An 11409-nucleotide genomic window follows, 5' to 3' on the forward strand; every position below is an offset into this window, starting at 1 on the left:
TCTCCACAGGGTTGCATCCTCCAGGATGACTTTTGCCTCTCAGGTTCCCATGAGAAACAGCAAACAGCAACTGTGGAGTTCCAAATGGCTTTGTATCAAAGACTCGGTGGACCGCATGACCAAGCATCCAGGCTTGAAACCCCAAATCAATCCAGGTTAGGTCATGGAGTTCAAAAGCTGAAGCAGAAATTTTGCTGTTTGTAGCTGACCAGTTTGAGGGAGTTGACCCGTGTAAAAGCATTGTAAATGTGTCCTTGTAAAAAACATTTCAGATCTAACAATACCACCAGTTTCTGGAAAAATGAAGGTGCTAAGCCTGCTGCACTGTACTCATGTAGCACGTCTCCCAGAATGATTGGTTTTTAAGGGCTAAAAAGAATGTATTGTTTCTGTGTTGGAACAAGGACAAGGAGAGAGAGGGATAGTAATGAAAATGTCTGTAATATGTAGATTTGCAGGAAGAAAAAACATAGACTGTGAGACTTGTGTTGGGCGTCATCACTGGTCATTCAGAAAAGATGCTACTACTACTTCAGACTGTCCCAAAATCAATGCACACAAATGATGGTGGAGAAATCTGTGCCAGTTTCTAAGGCCACATGGCAATTTAGTGATGCAACATGTGAAAATATCTTCAGCAGCATGAGGTCTCTGACCAAACTGTTCACAACCTCCGCCTTGTTCCTGCAGGACACCAGGACCAGGTGCTGGGCTTCTTCCCCATAAAGTTACTATTTTGCTTCTCTGAATAAAGGACAAACAAGAGTGAATTCCTGCACAGGCTTTCACTCACTGCTTGATACGAAAATGCTTGTGCATGTACCTTGTCTCACTAGGATACAGCTGATGCTACTGAGCTCAGCAGTGTGTGCTACGGCAGCCCCATATTACCTAGAGGCCTCTCAACCTGTCAGTTAGCTGATATTACAGGACACCATGCCGCATCTGAAGCTTTGCTATGCTAGGGGATCATGCCTAGGGTCATTGCAATGCTGTCTGTCACTGCTCACATGCTGCTTAATGCCTAGATGCCCCACAAGTAGCAAGGCAGAGGGTGGTGCAGGCACTCTACTGTGTCCTTGTATATGCAGGGCAAATATAAAAGAGAGCAGAGACAAGGGAAAGGAAATCTCTTCTAGTAGTAGCAGAGTGACTCTTACTCACTGTTAATTTACCTTTCCTGAAAAAACTGCTCCACAGAACCCATTGCCTCCATTCCACTGAGTTTGGCCTTTTCTTTTGACGTGGAGCAGAGCCTCACCTTGCACCTCTACTTTCCTTCCACACACCGCATGCAAGTTCGCCTGTATCACAGAAATGGCGAAGGGACGACCCATGTATGAGAAAGACTTCTGAAGAGGGCAACAGGCTCCTTCTGCTTTGGGCTCAGCCTGGGAATCATGGGGCTGAGCTGCTACACTTGTCTAGCGGAAATCACTGCATCTCTACAGCCCCTGCAATTCTCTTCTCGGCAGCCCGCAAAATTCCACTGAGGAAAAAGAAATGGGGAGAGGGAAGAAGGAGTCAGAAAAAACTATTGTGTTCCCAGGGGGAAAAAAAATAAACAGCCCTATTTAGCTTATCCAGCTTTGCTAATGTCAATCACTTTTCTCATTTTAAACAGGAAAGACACCACTTTAGTCCACCTGTTCCATTATTTATCATGCTATGCATTTCCCATGAATTGTCACTCATGCAAAACCTGTACATCGTAAGGGGACACCCTAATATTTTTAATGACCTTAAGCAAAGTGATTGACATTAGACACCGGTGTCAGATGTTCTGGTGACGCAACATGTTCTCCTAGCAGCAGGAAAGCTTCCTGCCGTGATTAAGTTAGGGCTATGGAAGTGCTAAAATGTGTTGTCAGCTTTCCTCTGATGCAAGTGATTTTATTATAGCGTCTGGTAACCACGGAGTGTGGCAACGCAAATACTGACTCCAAACATCCCCTCCCATACATATAGCTTGCTCTATTTAAAACACGAAGTGCACTTTGCAAATCCGGGGATAAGTTATGGATGTAACAAGCTTAAACCACGGAGGGCAGAGGAAAAGGCGGCACCTAAGCCAGAATGCCTGGGTGATTTCAGCAAGAGAAGCGTACGGCTCCGGGATGACCTGCAGAAGGCTATCTCCTGCGGCACCTGTTCAGCAGGTGTGCTCTGCGGCGGCATCGCCGCAGCCGTTGTGGATGCCAGAGGTTCTGGAGGGCAAAGAGGAGGCACGCTAGCACAGGCCTCGCTCGCTGTAGCAGTGGAAAGCAAAAATCACATCCAGCTCTTTTGAGTCTGGAAAAGTAAGGGAAGATAAAAAAAAAAAGAAGGAGAAAGAGAGAAAAAAAAAAAAGAAAGAGGACTCCATGCAGCCTCTCTGCCTTCTGACACCCTCATACATGCTGGGGTGGAAGTCTGTGACTTGGCTCAGCACCACTTGTCCTTCAAGACATAGATGAAGAAATAATGTTCTGGTTTGCTTCAATTTCCATTTGGGACCAGCCCCTCAATTATTCATTACCTGAGGAAAGCTGGAATACCTCTAGAACACAAGAGTTACAGAATCAAACGTCTCAGACACACACAGGGGACACCTGGCACCCGCTTTTCGTGAAGGTTCAGAAACGCAAAGCTCATTCAACAAACATTTACCACACAGATGACTTTGCTTCCACAAGTAATTATTAATAGTTGTGTCTAAAACTGGCTATGCCAGTAAGTGTCTGCAGAACTGACTGTTACGATTTTTCAATAACTGACCTGTTAATCAAGCTACAAGAGGGGTGGGCTGTCAAACCAAAATCCATAGTCTACAGAGATTTTTGGAAGAGATCAGCAGTACATATGTTCACAGTTATTGTCACAGGTGTTGTTCTACAAAAATAGAATCATAAAGCAGTCAAAGTTGAAGATACAAGCTATCTTGATAGCAGTAAAAAAAGATTTTCTAAAGGTCTAGCAGCACTGAATATTATTTTAATGAAATTTACTTTTTAATTTTATAGCAAAATAATCAAAAGTGCTAAACCTGACCACTTTAATTTACAAAAAAAGTCTCATGTTTTAAGATATAATCATACCTCGTTATTTAGGTTAGACAATATAATTACACATTTCTACCTATTTCTATTCAATAGTAAAACAAAATTAATATTAGTTGGTTTAAAAAAGGGGGAAAGTACCACAGATATTGGGAGGGGAAAGTTACATAAAATATACGAATCAGCTTATTGAGCAATCTGCAGTGTGTTTGGTTATTACTGCCTTTTTTTTTTTCTTTTGAGCTACAATTTAAGTCACGGACAATCTGGCCGTAAGATTGTAGTCACTTCACATGCTATGACTTCTCCCTTGGTCAAATGTCACAGTGTGTATTTTAAGGAGATCTCTGGCATTTCAAGTCAGTTCAAATTATTTTCTTAGTTCTCACAAGTTCGCTTTCCAACACAATCAGCATGTTGGAGAATGCAGTTATGATGATTGCAGTTATGACGACACTTTTCTGTGAAGGAAAACTGTTTTTTCCTCCGTCTTGGAAAGAATCACTACCAAGTCTGCAGTAAGAAAAATATTAAGAGCACTTGCAGAGTTTTAAAGCGTATTTCTCAATCCATTCCATTTTCATTTCAGTTCATTTCCAAAGTTAAATTAAAACCTGCATTCTCTCGTATTGATAAATAGTCAAGCTGACTTACAAAGGTTCTGTCTTCTGTCCAGCCTTCTCTTGGTTGTCTTTAACCAAACAAGGTTCGCTGATTTGCCACAAGCGCTGTCTGGCTCTCCCGCCTCTTTGCTTTCTTGTTTTGCTGCCTGATTTTCCAGCACACTGCACTAGAAGCCAGCAAAAGGAGTCCTGATGACAAGAGGACTAATCCAAACACTGAGATGATCGATCCATGGGAATTGAAGCTGTATGCCACAGCAGTAACCACAATGCCGGCTATGAGGATAACCACACCGAAGGGAATGGTACAGCGGTAACAGGAGAGTTCTGCTCCCCCTGTTGCTGCAGTCAGCTGGCATTCACTGACAAGAGGGATGGTGGTTATCACACAGTCATTGTTATTACTCTTCTCCGTGGTTACAGAATCAGGATGCTTTGGAGCACCCAGGATCTCTTTAATAGGTTCGTTTGTCATCTTGATTGTCTTGACTTCGCCAATTCCTAGGCTACAGCAGGCTCTGCTGAGCACGCATTGCACTGTGGAGAGAAGAGCATGAGTTCAACTAAGAAGCATTACCGTTATGTGACAAATGGGTGACACAGAAGTATCCCACTCAGGATTGCAAACAAGCAGACACTCTGACCCCACAAGGATTTGCGCACAAGCTTATTTGTAACACTGCCGATTGTGGAGGATCTGAATCAAATCTTATGGTAGTCATCAGCAGGTGCCTAAGAGCTAGAAAGAACAGTGTCACAGACTACGACAGACACCAACCTTAAAGTGTTGTGGGCCAAATCCCAGTTTAAGTTACATCCTAAAGTCAGTATTTCTGATGTAATTTAGATTTCAGTGGCATTACATCTTTTGATGAGGGGGTGAAGTTCATGGGCTGTTTCGGTTAAAAATTCTACCCTTGCTCACGCACTTTGTCGCACTGTTTCTTCATATATACACCTATACACACACATTACACAGATTTGCTCCAATGCACATCACAATAACATAGGCAAGAACTGGCCCAGCAAAAACCAGGACTGAACAGTGATGCCTTTCTCAGTGCAAGTGCTACTTCGCAAAAAAATCCAAATGGTCATGACTAGGTACGGATGTGGGGGGAATGGGGATGAAGACAGTTCCCTGCACTCAGCAAACACCAGCTGAAAGCTGGTGAACCTACCATTACAGCAACATCAATGCCAGACTGTCAGCTTGCCATTTAAATCGGCTTAATGCAAAAGTAATGGGTCCCTTATAAGTCCGTGAACCACATCCATGTTACTGTGTGGGAGGGAGACTTACAGTCATATTCACTCATCTCAGTTACAGTAAGTTGCTGTCCTCCTGTCTCCATATTGTATACACACTCTCAGTCCTACAGACAGCATGCACAGTTTGATTGCATCCACATTATAAGACAAAATAGCCTTTGGCTCCATGGAACCCAGTGCTTAACTGGAGTCCACCCCATCAGGGCAAGCTGAGCCCGTGGCTTTGCACCACTACAGGCTGCCGTGACAGACCTCGGCCATCTCACTGGGACTCTGGTGGTGTGCGGGCCGCCCCGGAGTCTGCGGTGAGCCTCTGACGGCTGTGCTGCCTTGGACCAGGCTGTGTGCTCAGTGCACCCCACCACATACAACAGAGCCTGGGACACGGGAACCACTAGGTTTTCCTGCTGCAAGTAGCTCACAGGACTCCTGCACCACTCTCCAGTACGGGCTGTGTAGCTTTTGCTCTTATGAGCAGCATGATACGCAGCTCAGAGAACAAGGAAGAGCGTTGGCAATGCAGTAATGCTTTTATCACTTTTATCACCTTCACATCTGTGACTAGGAAGTTAATTGCCAGATACTTGTATTCTCCTTTTCCTTTCCCACCACTCCCACCCTTGTTGCTAAGATATATTCATCCATTGTGGAGAGCCCTTGGTTTTGTATCTCGGTACCTCATATAACTGACTGCGTGTTTTGCAAGAAAGAGGACTTCACTATTTTTAAACACATGCACAAACAGGCTATACTCTGTATCTAGTCAGAGAGTTTGTGTTTGAGTTTCCTTGAACCCTAATGAGAGAAGGAAAGTTCAGATCTAGTTTGACAAAGCTTTTGTTCTACTGCTCTAAGGAAGACTGCTCAGCTCAGTATGGTATCTTGCTGTACACAGCTACCTTCAGGGGTCAATCCTGCAAGGGGCTCAGCAGCTACAAGACAGAGTAGCCTTTCCCTCCCTAATGACAACACTGAGCACAACACAACCGAGCACACGCTGAGCACGCACACTGACAGCACAAGAGGCAAAGGGCACAAACTGAAACACAGGAGGTTCCGTCTGAACATCAGGAAAACACTTTTTTTTACTGTGAGGGTGACTGAGCGCTGGAACAGGTTGCCCAGGGAGGCTGTGAAGTCTCCATCCTTGGAGATATTCAAAAGCCATCCAGCCAGTCCTGGGCAAACTTCTTTAGGTGACCCTGCTTGAGCGGGATGGGGGGTGGACCAGATACCTCCAGAGGTCCCTTCCAACCACAACCATTCCGTGATTCTGTGTGTTTCTGTGAAGGTACTTGGTATCTCCAAGGGCAGGAAGGGGATTTGATCAGTGCTTATCAGACAAAGCAAATATATTTGTGCTGACGCCTTAGATATCCTCGGTTCTCCTAGGTTCTGTTGCTTTGTACTTCGAATCATAACGCATGATTAAGCACCTTTTATATCAGTTGAAAGAGCCCAGGAAAGCCATGAGGTTGCTCTAGAGTGCCATCGATCTGTCCCCACATGGATCTGTCCCCACATGGATCTGAGCCCAAGTTCTGCATTTTCTATAATGACTTACATGGCAGTGAGACTCACACTGGTGTCATTATGTTGCTGCATTACTTATGCATAAAATGTTACAGAAGTTCAGCACAATGGGAGAATGTGGTCCCCAAATGTCACCTTTTTTTGATCTTACCATTAAACATATTCAAGTTATTCAACATTTTATTATTAAATTTGTGGGAGGAAAAAAAATTAACTGGTTTCTATATAAAAGGTCTCGTAGTTCCAAATACATTGTAGTAACTATTCAAAAGTCCATATACTCTCTCCTAACAGTCACAGAAACAGGCAAACTTCCCAATAACTTGAAAAAGTTTTGGATTGGGCTCGTAATAAACATGATTATGCTGAAAAACTTTAACATCCAATCAAAGTATATTTACTCCTGTCTCTACAGTCCTTGTCCCTCTGCTTCAGATACATCCCCAATGAGCATTACATCTCTTAGATGTCTTGTACAGAGATTTATGAAGAAGATATATTTATACAGTCAAAACTAACATGAATTTAAAAAAACCTCCTAAACCACCAAAATTAAGTCAATGGCAAAATACCTGTTGATTTCTGAGGAGCACAGTTCTTGCCTGTAATAGGATGTAAGCAGACAAGCATTCATATAAAACAAATAAACAAAACTCTATTGAAATACTGTAAGTTAAATAAACAACAGAACCTATTTGAAGTGTGAGTAAAGGTATTCAGCCCTAGAAAATAGGGCACTAGATCCTCATTGCCAGCAAAGTCACTTCTGACTTATGCCAACAGGTGACTTGGTTCAAGTTTCAGAGTAAGAAATTTAGGCAAAGATACCCAGCAACACCAGCATCCTCTCACTAATCATACTAGAAGTACTGTCTTAAGGAGCTACTTTGACTTGGAGGAAGAATGTGTTTCTGTGGCAATCTGTGGCTAACACTGGATAAAGGCGAGAGGAATGTTTTACCCACTAATAAGCATAAGCTGAGATTTACTGAAAAGCCATGAAATCCAACAGCATGCACACCTACCAGGTCCATGAGAAATCCATCGTAAAAAATCCCTTGGCTCAGGAAGCCAAGGAAGACTGCTTAAGATGTCTCGTATGTCAGTTCAAGGCAGAGTCATGCAGCAGTAAGAGCCGCTCCAGGCTTTGAAGTGTCAGATGTTGCTGAATGATGAATTGGAGGTGACAATATTCTAGCATGGAAGTTTCCTACAAGAAAAGTTGTTAGATATTTATCAGCTTCTTAAGAACAAAACTCCTGCATGGAAAAGCTCCCGCTGTATGCTGACTCCTGCTCCTAACCTAACCGAAGCAGGAGATGTTCTCCCTCTGGCTCTCCTAGTGGTTTCTGCCTCTTTTCTTGGCAGCAGCCACCCATTTCTGGCCCTATGTAACATTTTCCTTTGATGATGCGATGTCTCGATGATGAACGTCACAACCCAGGCAAGTCCCCCAGAAAGAGCTAGGTAGGAAAAGGTAATGCACATGAATTTCTATAGTTAAAAATCTCATTTAACTTTGCTTCTATCGCTCACTTTGCCTGTGTGAATCACAACTCGGAATACTTGGGGTTTTTCCTCTTCTATGTCTCCAGTTTCTTTGAGCAAATCACTTCATCTCCCTGTGCCTTGGTTTTCCTAGCTGTAAACTGACAGTGACAACAAGCTTTCCACTAAAAAACCCTTTTAAATCTATTCTACTATAACAAAACCTAAGTAATACAATCCTGAAAACGTCTCTCAGAAAAAAGGCAAACTGAGTCCAAAAACTCACTGTAATAAACATAAGTCCATTATATTTACTATTCATTTCTGTTATCAGATTTTTTAAAATAAGATTCATAACTCAAAGAGGGACAAGGCAGAATCTGCAGGCAGAGCAGTGTGACAACTCTGCAGAAAGCAGAGCGATGGAAATTGTTATCAACTGCAGAAACAGCTGTGAAATCACCAAGCAGCTGGGTAAAACTTATGAAGCAGCAGAGATTTATGTTGCTAATCTTATTCAACATTCCCTTTCTACATGTGCATGATTATGGAAGATCATTTTGACACTGAAGCAGGAGTCCCAAGTAGGGATGAGAATAAATTCATGAGAATAAGTTCATATAATGCTAACCTTTAAGGGCTTTTTCTCTTTTTAAGCTATTTAGACCACGCTATCATTTCACAAGCACAATCATTTACAGGCACAAACTGCTGCTGTTCTTCTCTAGATGATCCTTGGAACAAGCCTGTGACATAGCTAAAGTATATTTAGCCGATTATTGAAGTTAGATAATAATAAGGAAGTCTCCTTGTCTCCTTGACTATATTCTTGTGCGCACTACCTAGAAATTAGTTTAACTTTTTGAAAAGTTTGGAGGGAAATGCAGGAAAAAACCCAAACACCACTTTAGATAAATTGTCTGGATTACATTAAAACAAAAGCAGACCTCTGAAATGATCTTGCAGTCAGCTTCCACTCATATTACAAGAATGGTTACATTTGTTTGAAAAGCTCTTCCTAGTGCAATTGTGCCCCCTAAGCCACTCTGCTAGCATCATTCTTTGAAAAGATTAATTACTCTGTCAAATAAATACAATTTATTTGTATTTGTCCTTGACTCCATACAGTTTAGGTAATTTTTTTAAATGAATGTCTATCAAAAAACCTGACTGACAGCAACTTTTTTTAGACAGGATTTCTTCCCTCCTCCTTCTCTCCCTCACCACAAAGTTGAGAAGCAGAAACACATGAAATCTATACATTAAGCTTCCAATATTTTAACTCTCAATGATTTCATGTGGTGCTCTCTCAGGAGGCTTCCCACATACTGAATATCCCTGTGCAAGTGCAAAGAGCTGGTATTTCTCAGCCACTACGATCCTTCCTCCTTTTTTGCATTTTACTCAGAACCAGTGGGACACATTCCTGCCTTCAGGCTCCGGACCTGATTCTCTCTGTCTTGCATGTATTTCAGACACCCTTTTTTGCTTATCTAAAATTCCAATAAATCATAATGCTCATGCTTCACACTTGGTTTTGCATTAAAGTGACTATGGAAAACAGCATAAGGAGTCCTTCTGTACTGAGAGGAGAGCCAGAGTTCATTTGGAATTCAACAGACTATAGTAATCCTGAACACAATCCCGCAGCTCTTGCCCATGTGAACGCTCCTGGAAATACATAACTAGAATTTGTACTTACAAGACTCCAGGATCAGGCCCTGAACTACAGGGGCAGGAGAAGAACACATCACACCCATGCCAACTGCCTGACCCTCAGGATGCCGTAAGTTTCCACCACCAAGTTTTTGGGCAATATGATTACCAGATTTAAGCTCTCGTACCTTTTTCGTTTTTCAGACACAGTTGGAGGGTAGGATGGGAGCCAACCAAACCGCTCCACAAACAAACTTTGTTATCTGCAGATTGCCAAACTTTCAAACGCGTCTGTAAAACGCCACGCACACCTAGGGCAAACCACCGCGTGTCACGCCTGTCCCCGAACACCTATGCACGGCAGAAGAGACGCGAAGAAGCTCGGAAAGCTTTACGCACGCTTGCTGCTACACAGCCCGCCAGTAACGAAAAGGCACAACTCCGCGGGGGCACACGCCGACCCGCAACGCGGGGAGCAGCTCCGACCGCGGAGACCCCGAAGCTTTTCCTTGTAATACTTCATGCCCCGGGAGAAGCCCTGTGCCACGCAGGAGGGAGCGGTGCTAGGAACCGCCTCGGGACCCACCGGCCGGAGCGGAGAGGCTCCCTGGAGCGCCCGAGCAAGCCCAGCCCGCCCCGCCGGCGCGGCGAGCCGGGCCCCGGGCGCTGCCGGCGGCAGCAGCGGGGCCGGAGCCCCGCGGGCACCGAGAGCCGGCGGGGGCGCGACCGCCGCGCCGGGCTGCGGGCGCCGGGCGAGCGGGTCCAGCGGCTGCCAGCCGAGGCGAGCCGTGCCGTGCTATGCCGTGCCGAGTCGTGCCGTGCCAGGCTGAGCCGAGCCGTGCCAGACCACGCTGTAGTATAGCGTGCAGAGCCGTGCCGTGCCGAGCCTTACCTCCCGACTGCCGGACGGGACTGCGGCGGACACCAGCCCGGAGCAAGCATAAGAGGGGGATGCAGCTCGCCGCACAAGGGACTGTAAACAAAGTTCTTGGTGAGAGCGAAACAATTAAGGGACCGGAGCAAATTCAGCGGCGGGAGCTGCCGCGGGCGGGGCGGCACTCACCGGGGAAGGTCCCGCTCCGGTTTGGGAGGGCGGCCGGGAGGAAGGCTGTCCTTTAGATGCCAGGCTGGGCAGGGCGAGCAAGGAGGCTGCCCTGCCCTCCGCGGTTTTGCCTGTCCCGGCCGGCGGTGCCGGCGCTGCACGGTTCACACGCCCATTTCAGAGACGCACACGGTGGGGACGTGCGCGTCTCCTGCTTCGCCAGGTCACGCACCGTGGCGAGGCTCTGCATCGCACCCTAGACGTGTCAGGTTAAACGCGGGGCCTGGGCGAGTGTTTTCCAGCCCTCTCTGTCCTCCTGCACAGCTCCACGCGGGGTGTCCGGCCCCGCCGATATCCACGCGTCGTGATTCGAGCGAGCGCGGACGGAGGGCTCGCTGCCTGTCCTGAGCCCTTCTGGGACGTCAGAAGTGGCAGTGCTGGGTGGCACTGCGAAAGCACGGTCCGTGCTGAAATCCAGATGAACTCCTAGCTGGTGTTTAACTGCTCAGGAATCAAATGAGGAGGAACGTAGTTTTGGATGACATCCTTAGAGGATAAAGTTTCATGTATCACCTAGAAATATTTTTACTGGCTTTTCTATGCTTTAATCGCTCATTTCAGCGGAACATTAAGTACTACAGGGGTTTGGAGTGGATGGGTACGGGTGTGTGGGTTTTTTAACGATGATTTCTGTTCTTTTCAGACAAAAAGCAGACAAATTTTGCTTTTAAGGCTTGTAATGGGACATGTTTGAATT

The 11409-nt window shown here is 45.3% G+C and overlaps 1 protein-coding gene across 3 annotated transcripts; it reads right to left on the reverse strand.

Annotated features, from left to right (window-relative positions):
- Positions 1 to 2664: 2664 nt before the first annotated feature.
- TMEM100 (transmembrane protein 100) lies at positions 2665 to 10914 on the reverse strand. 3 transcript variants are annotated; one of them, XM_030016199.2, is made up of 4 exons: positions 10674 to 10914; positions 10503 to 10583; positions 7492 to 7676; positions 2665 to 4198 (listed from the first exon to the last, which is right to left on the reverse strand). In XM_030016199.2, the coding sequence occupies exon 4, from the start codon at positions 4134 to 4136 to the stop codon at positions 3732 to 3734; it is 405 nt and encodes a 134-aa protein (XP_029872059.1). In that variant the 5' UTR covers positions 4137 to 4198; positions 7492 to 7676; positions 10503 to 10583; positions 10674 to 10914; the 3' UTR covers positions 2665 to 3731. The 3 variants fall into 3 exon arrangements, with proteins under 3 accessions (XP_029872059.1, XP_029872060.1, XP_029872061.1); XM_030016200.2 differs by lacking the exon at positions 10503 to 10583; XM_030016201.2 differs by lacking the exons at positions 10503 to 10583; positions 10674 to 10914 and adding an exon at positions 9799 to 9900.
- Between the last annotated feature and the right edge of the window lie 495 nt (positions 10915 to 11409).

This window comes from Aquila chrysaetos, chromosome 5, assembly GCF_900496995.4.
Source record: "Aquila chrysaetos chrysaetos chromosome 5, bAquChr1.4, whole genome shotgun sequence".
NCBI classification, from domain to species: Eukaryota; Metazoa; Chordata; class Aves; order Accipitriformes; family Accipitridae; genus Aquila; species Aquila chrysaetos.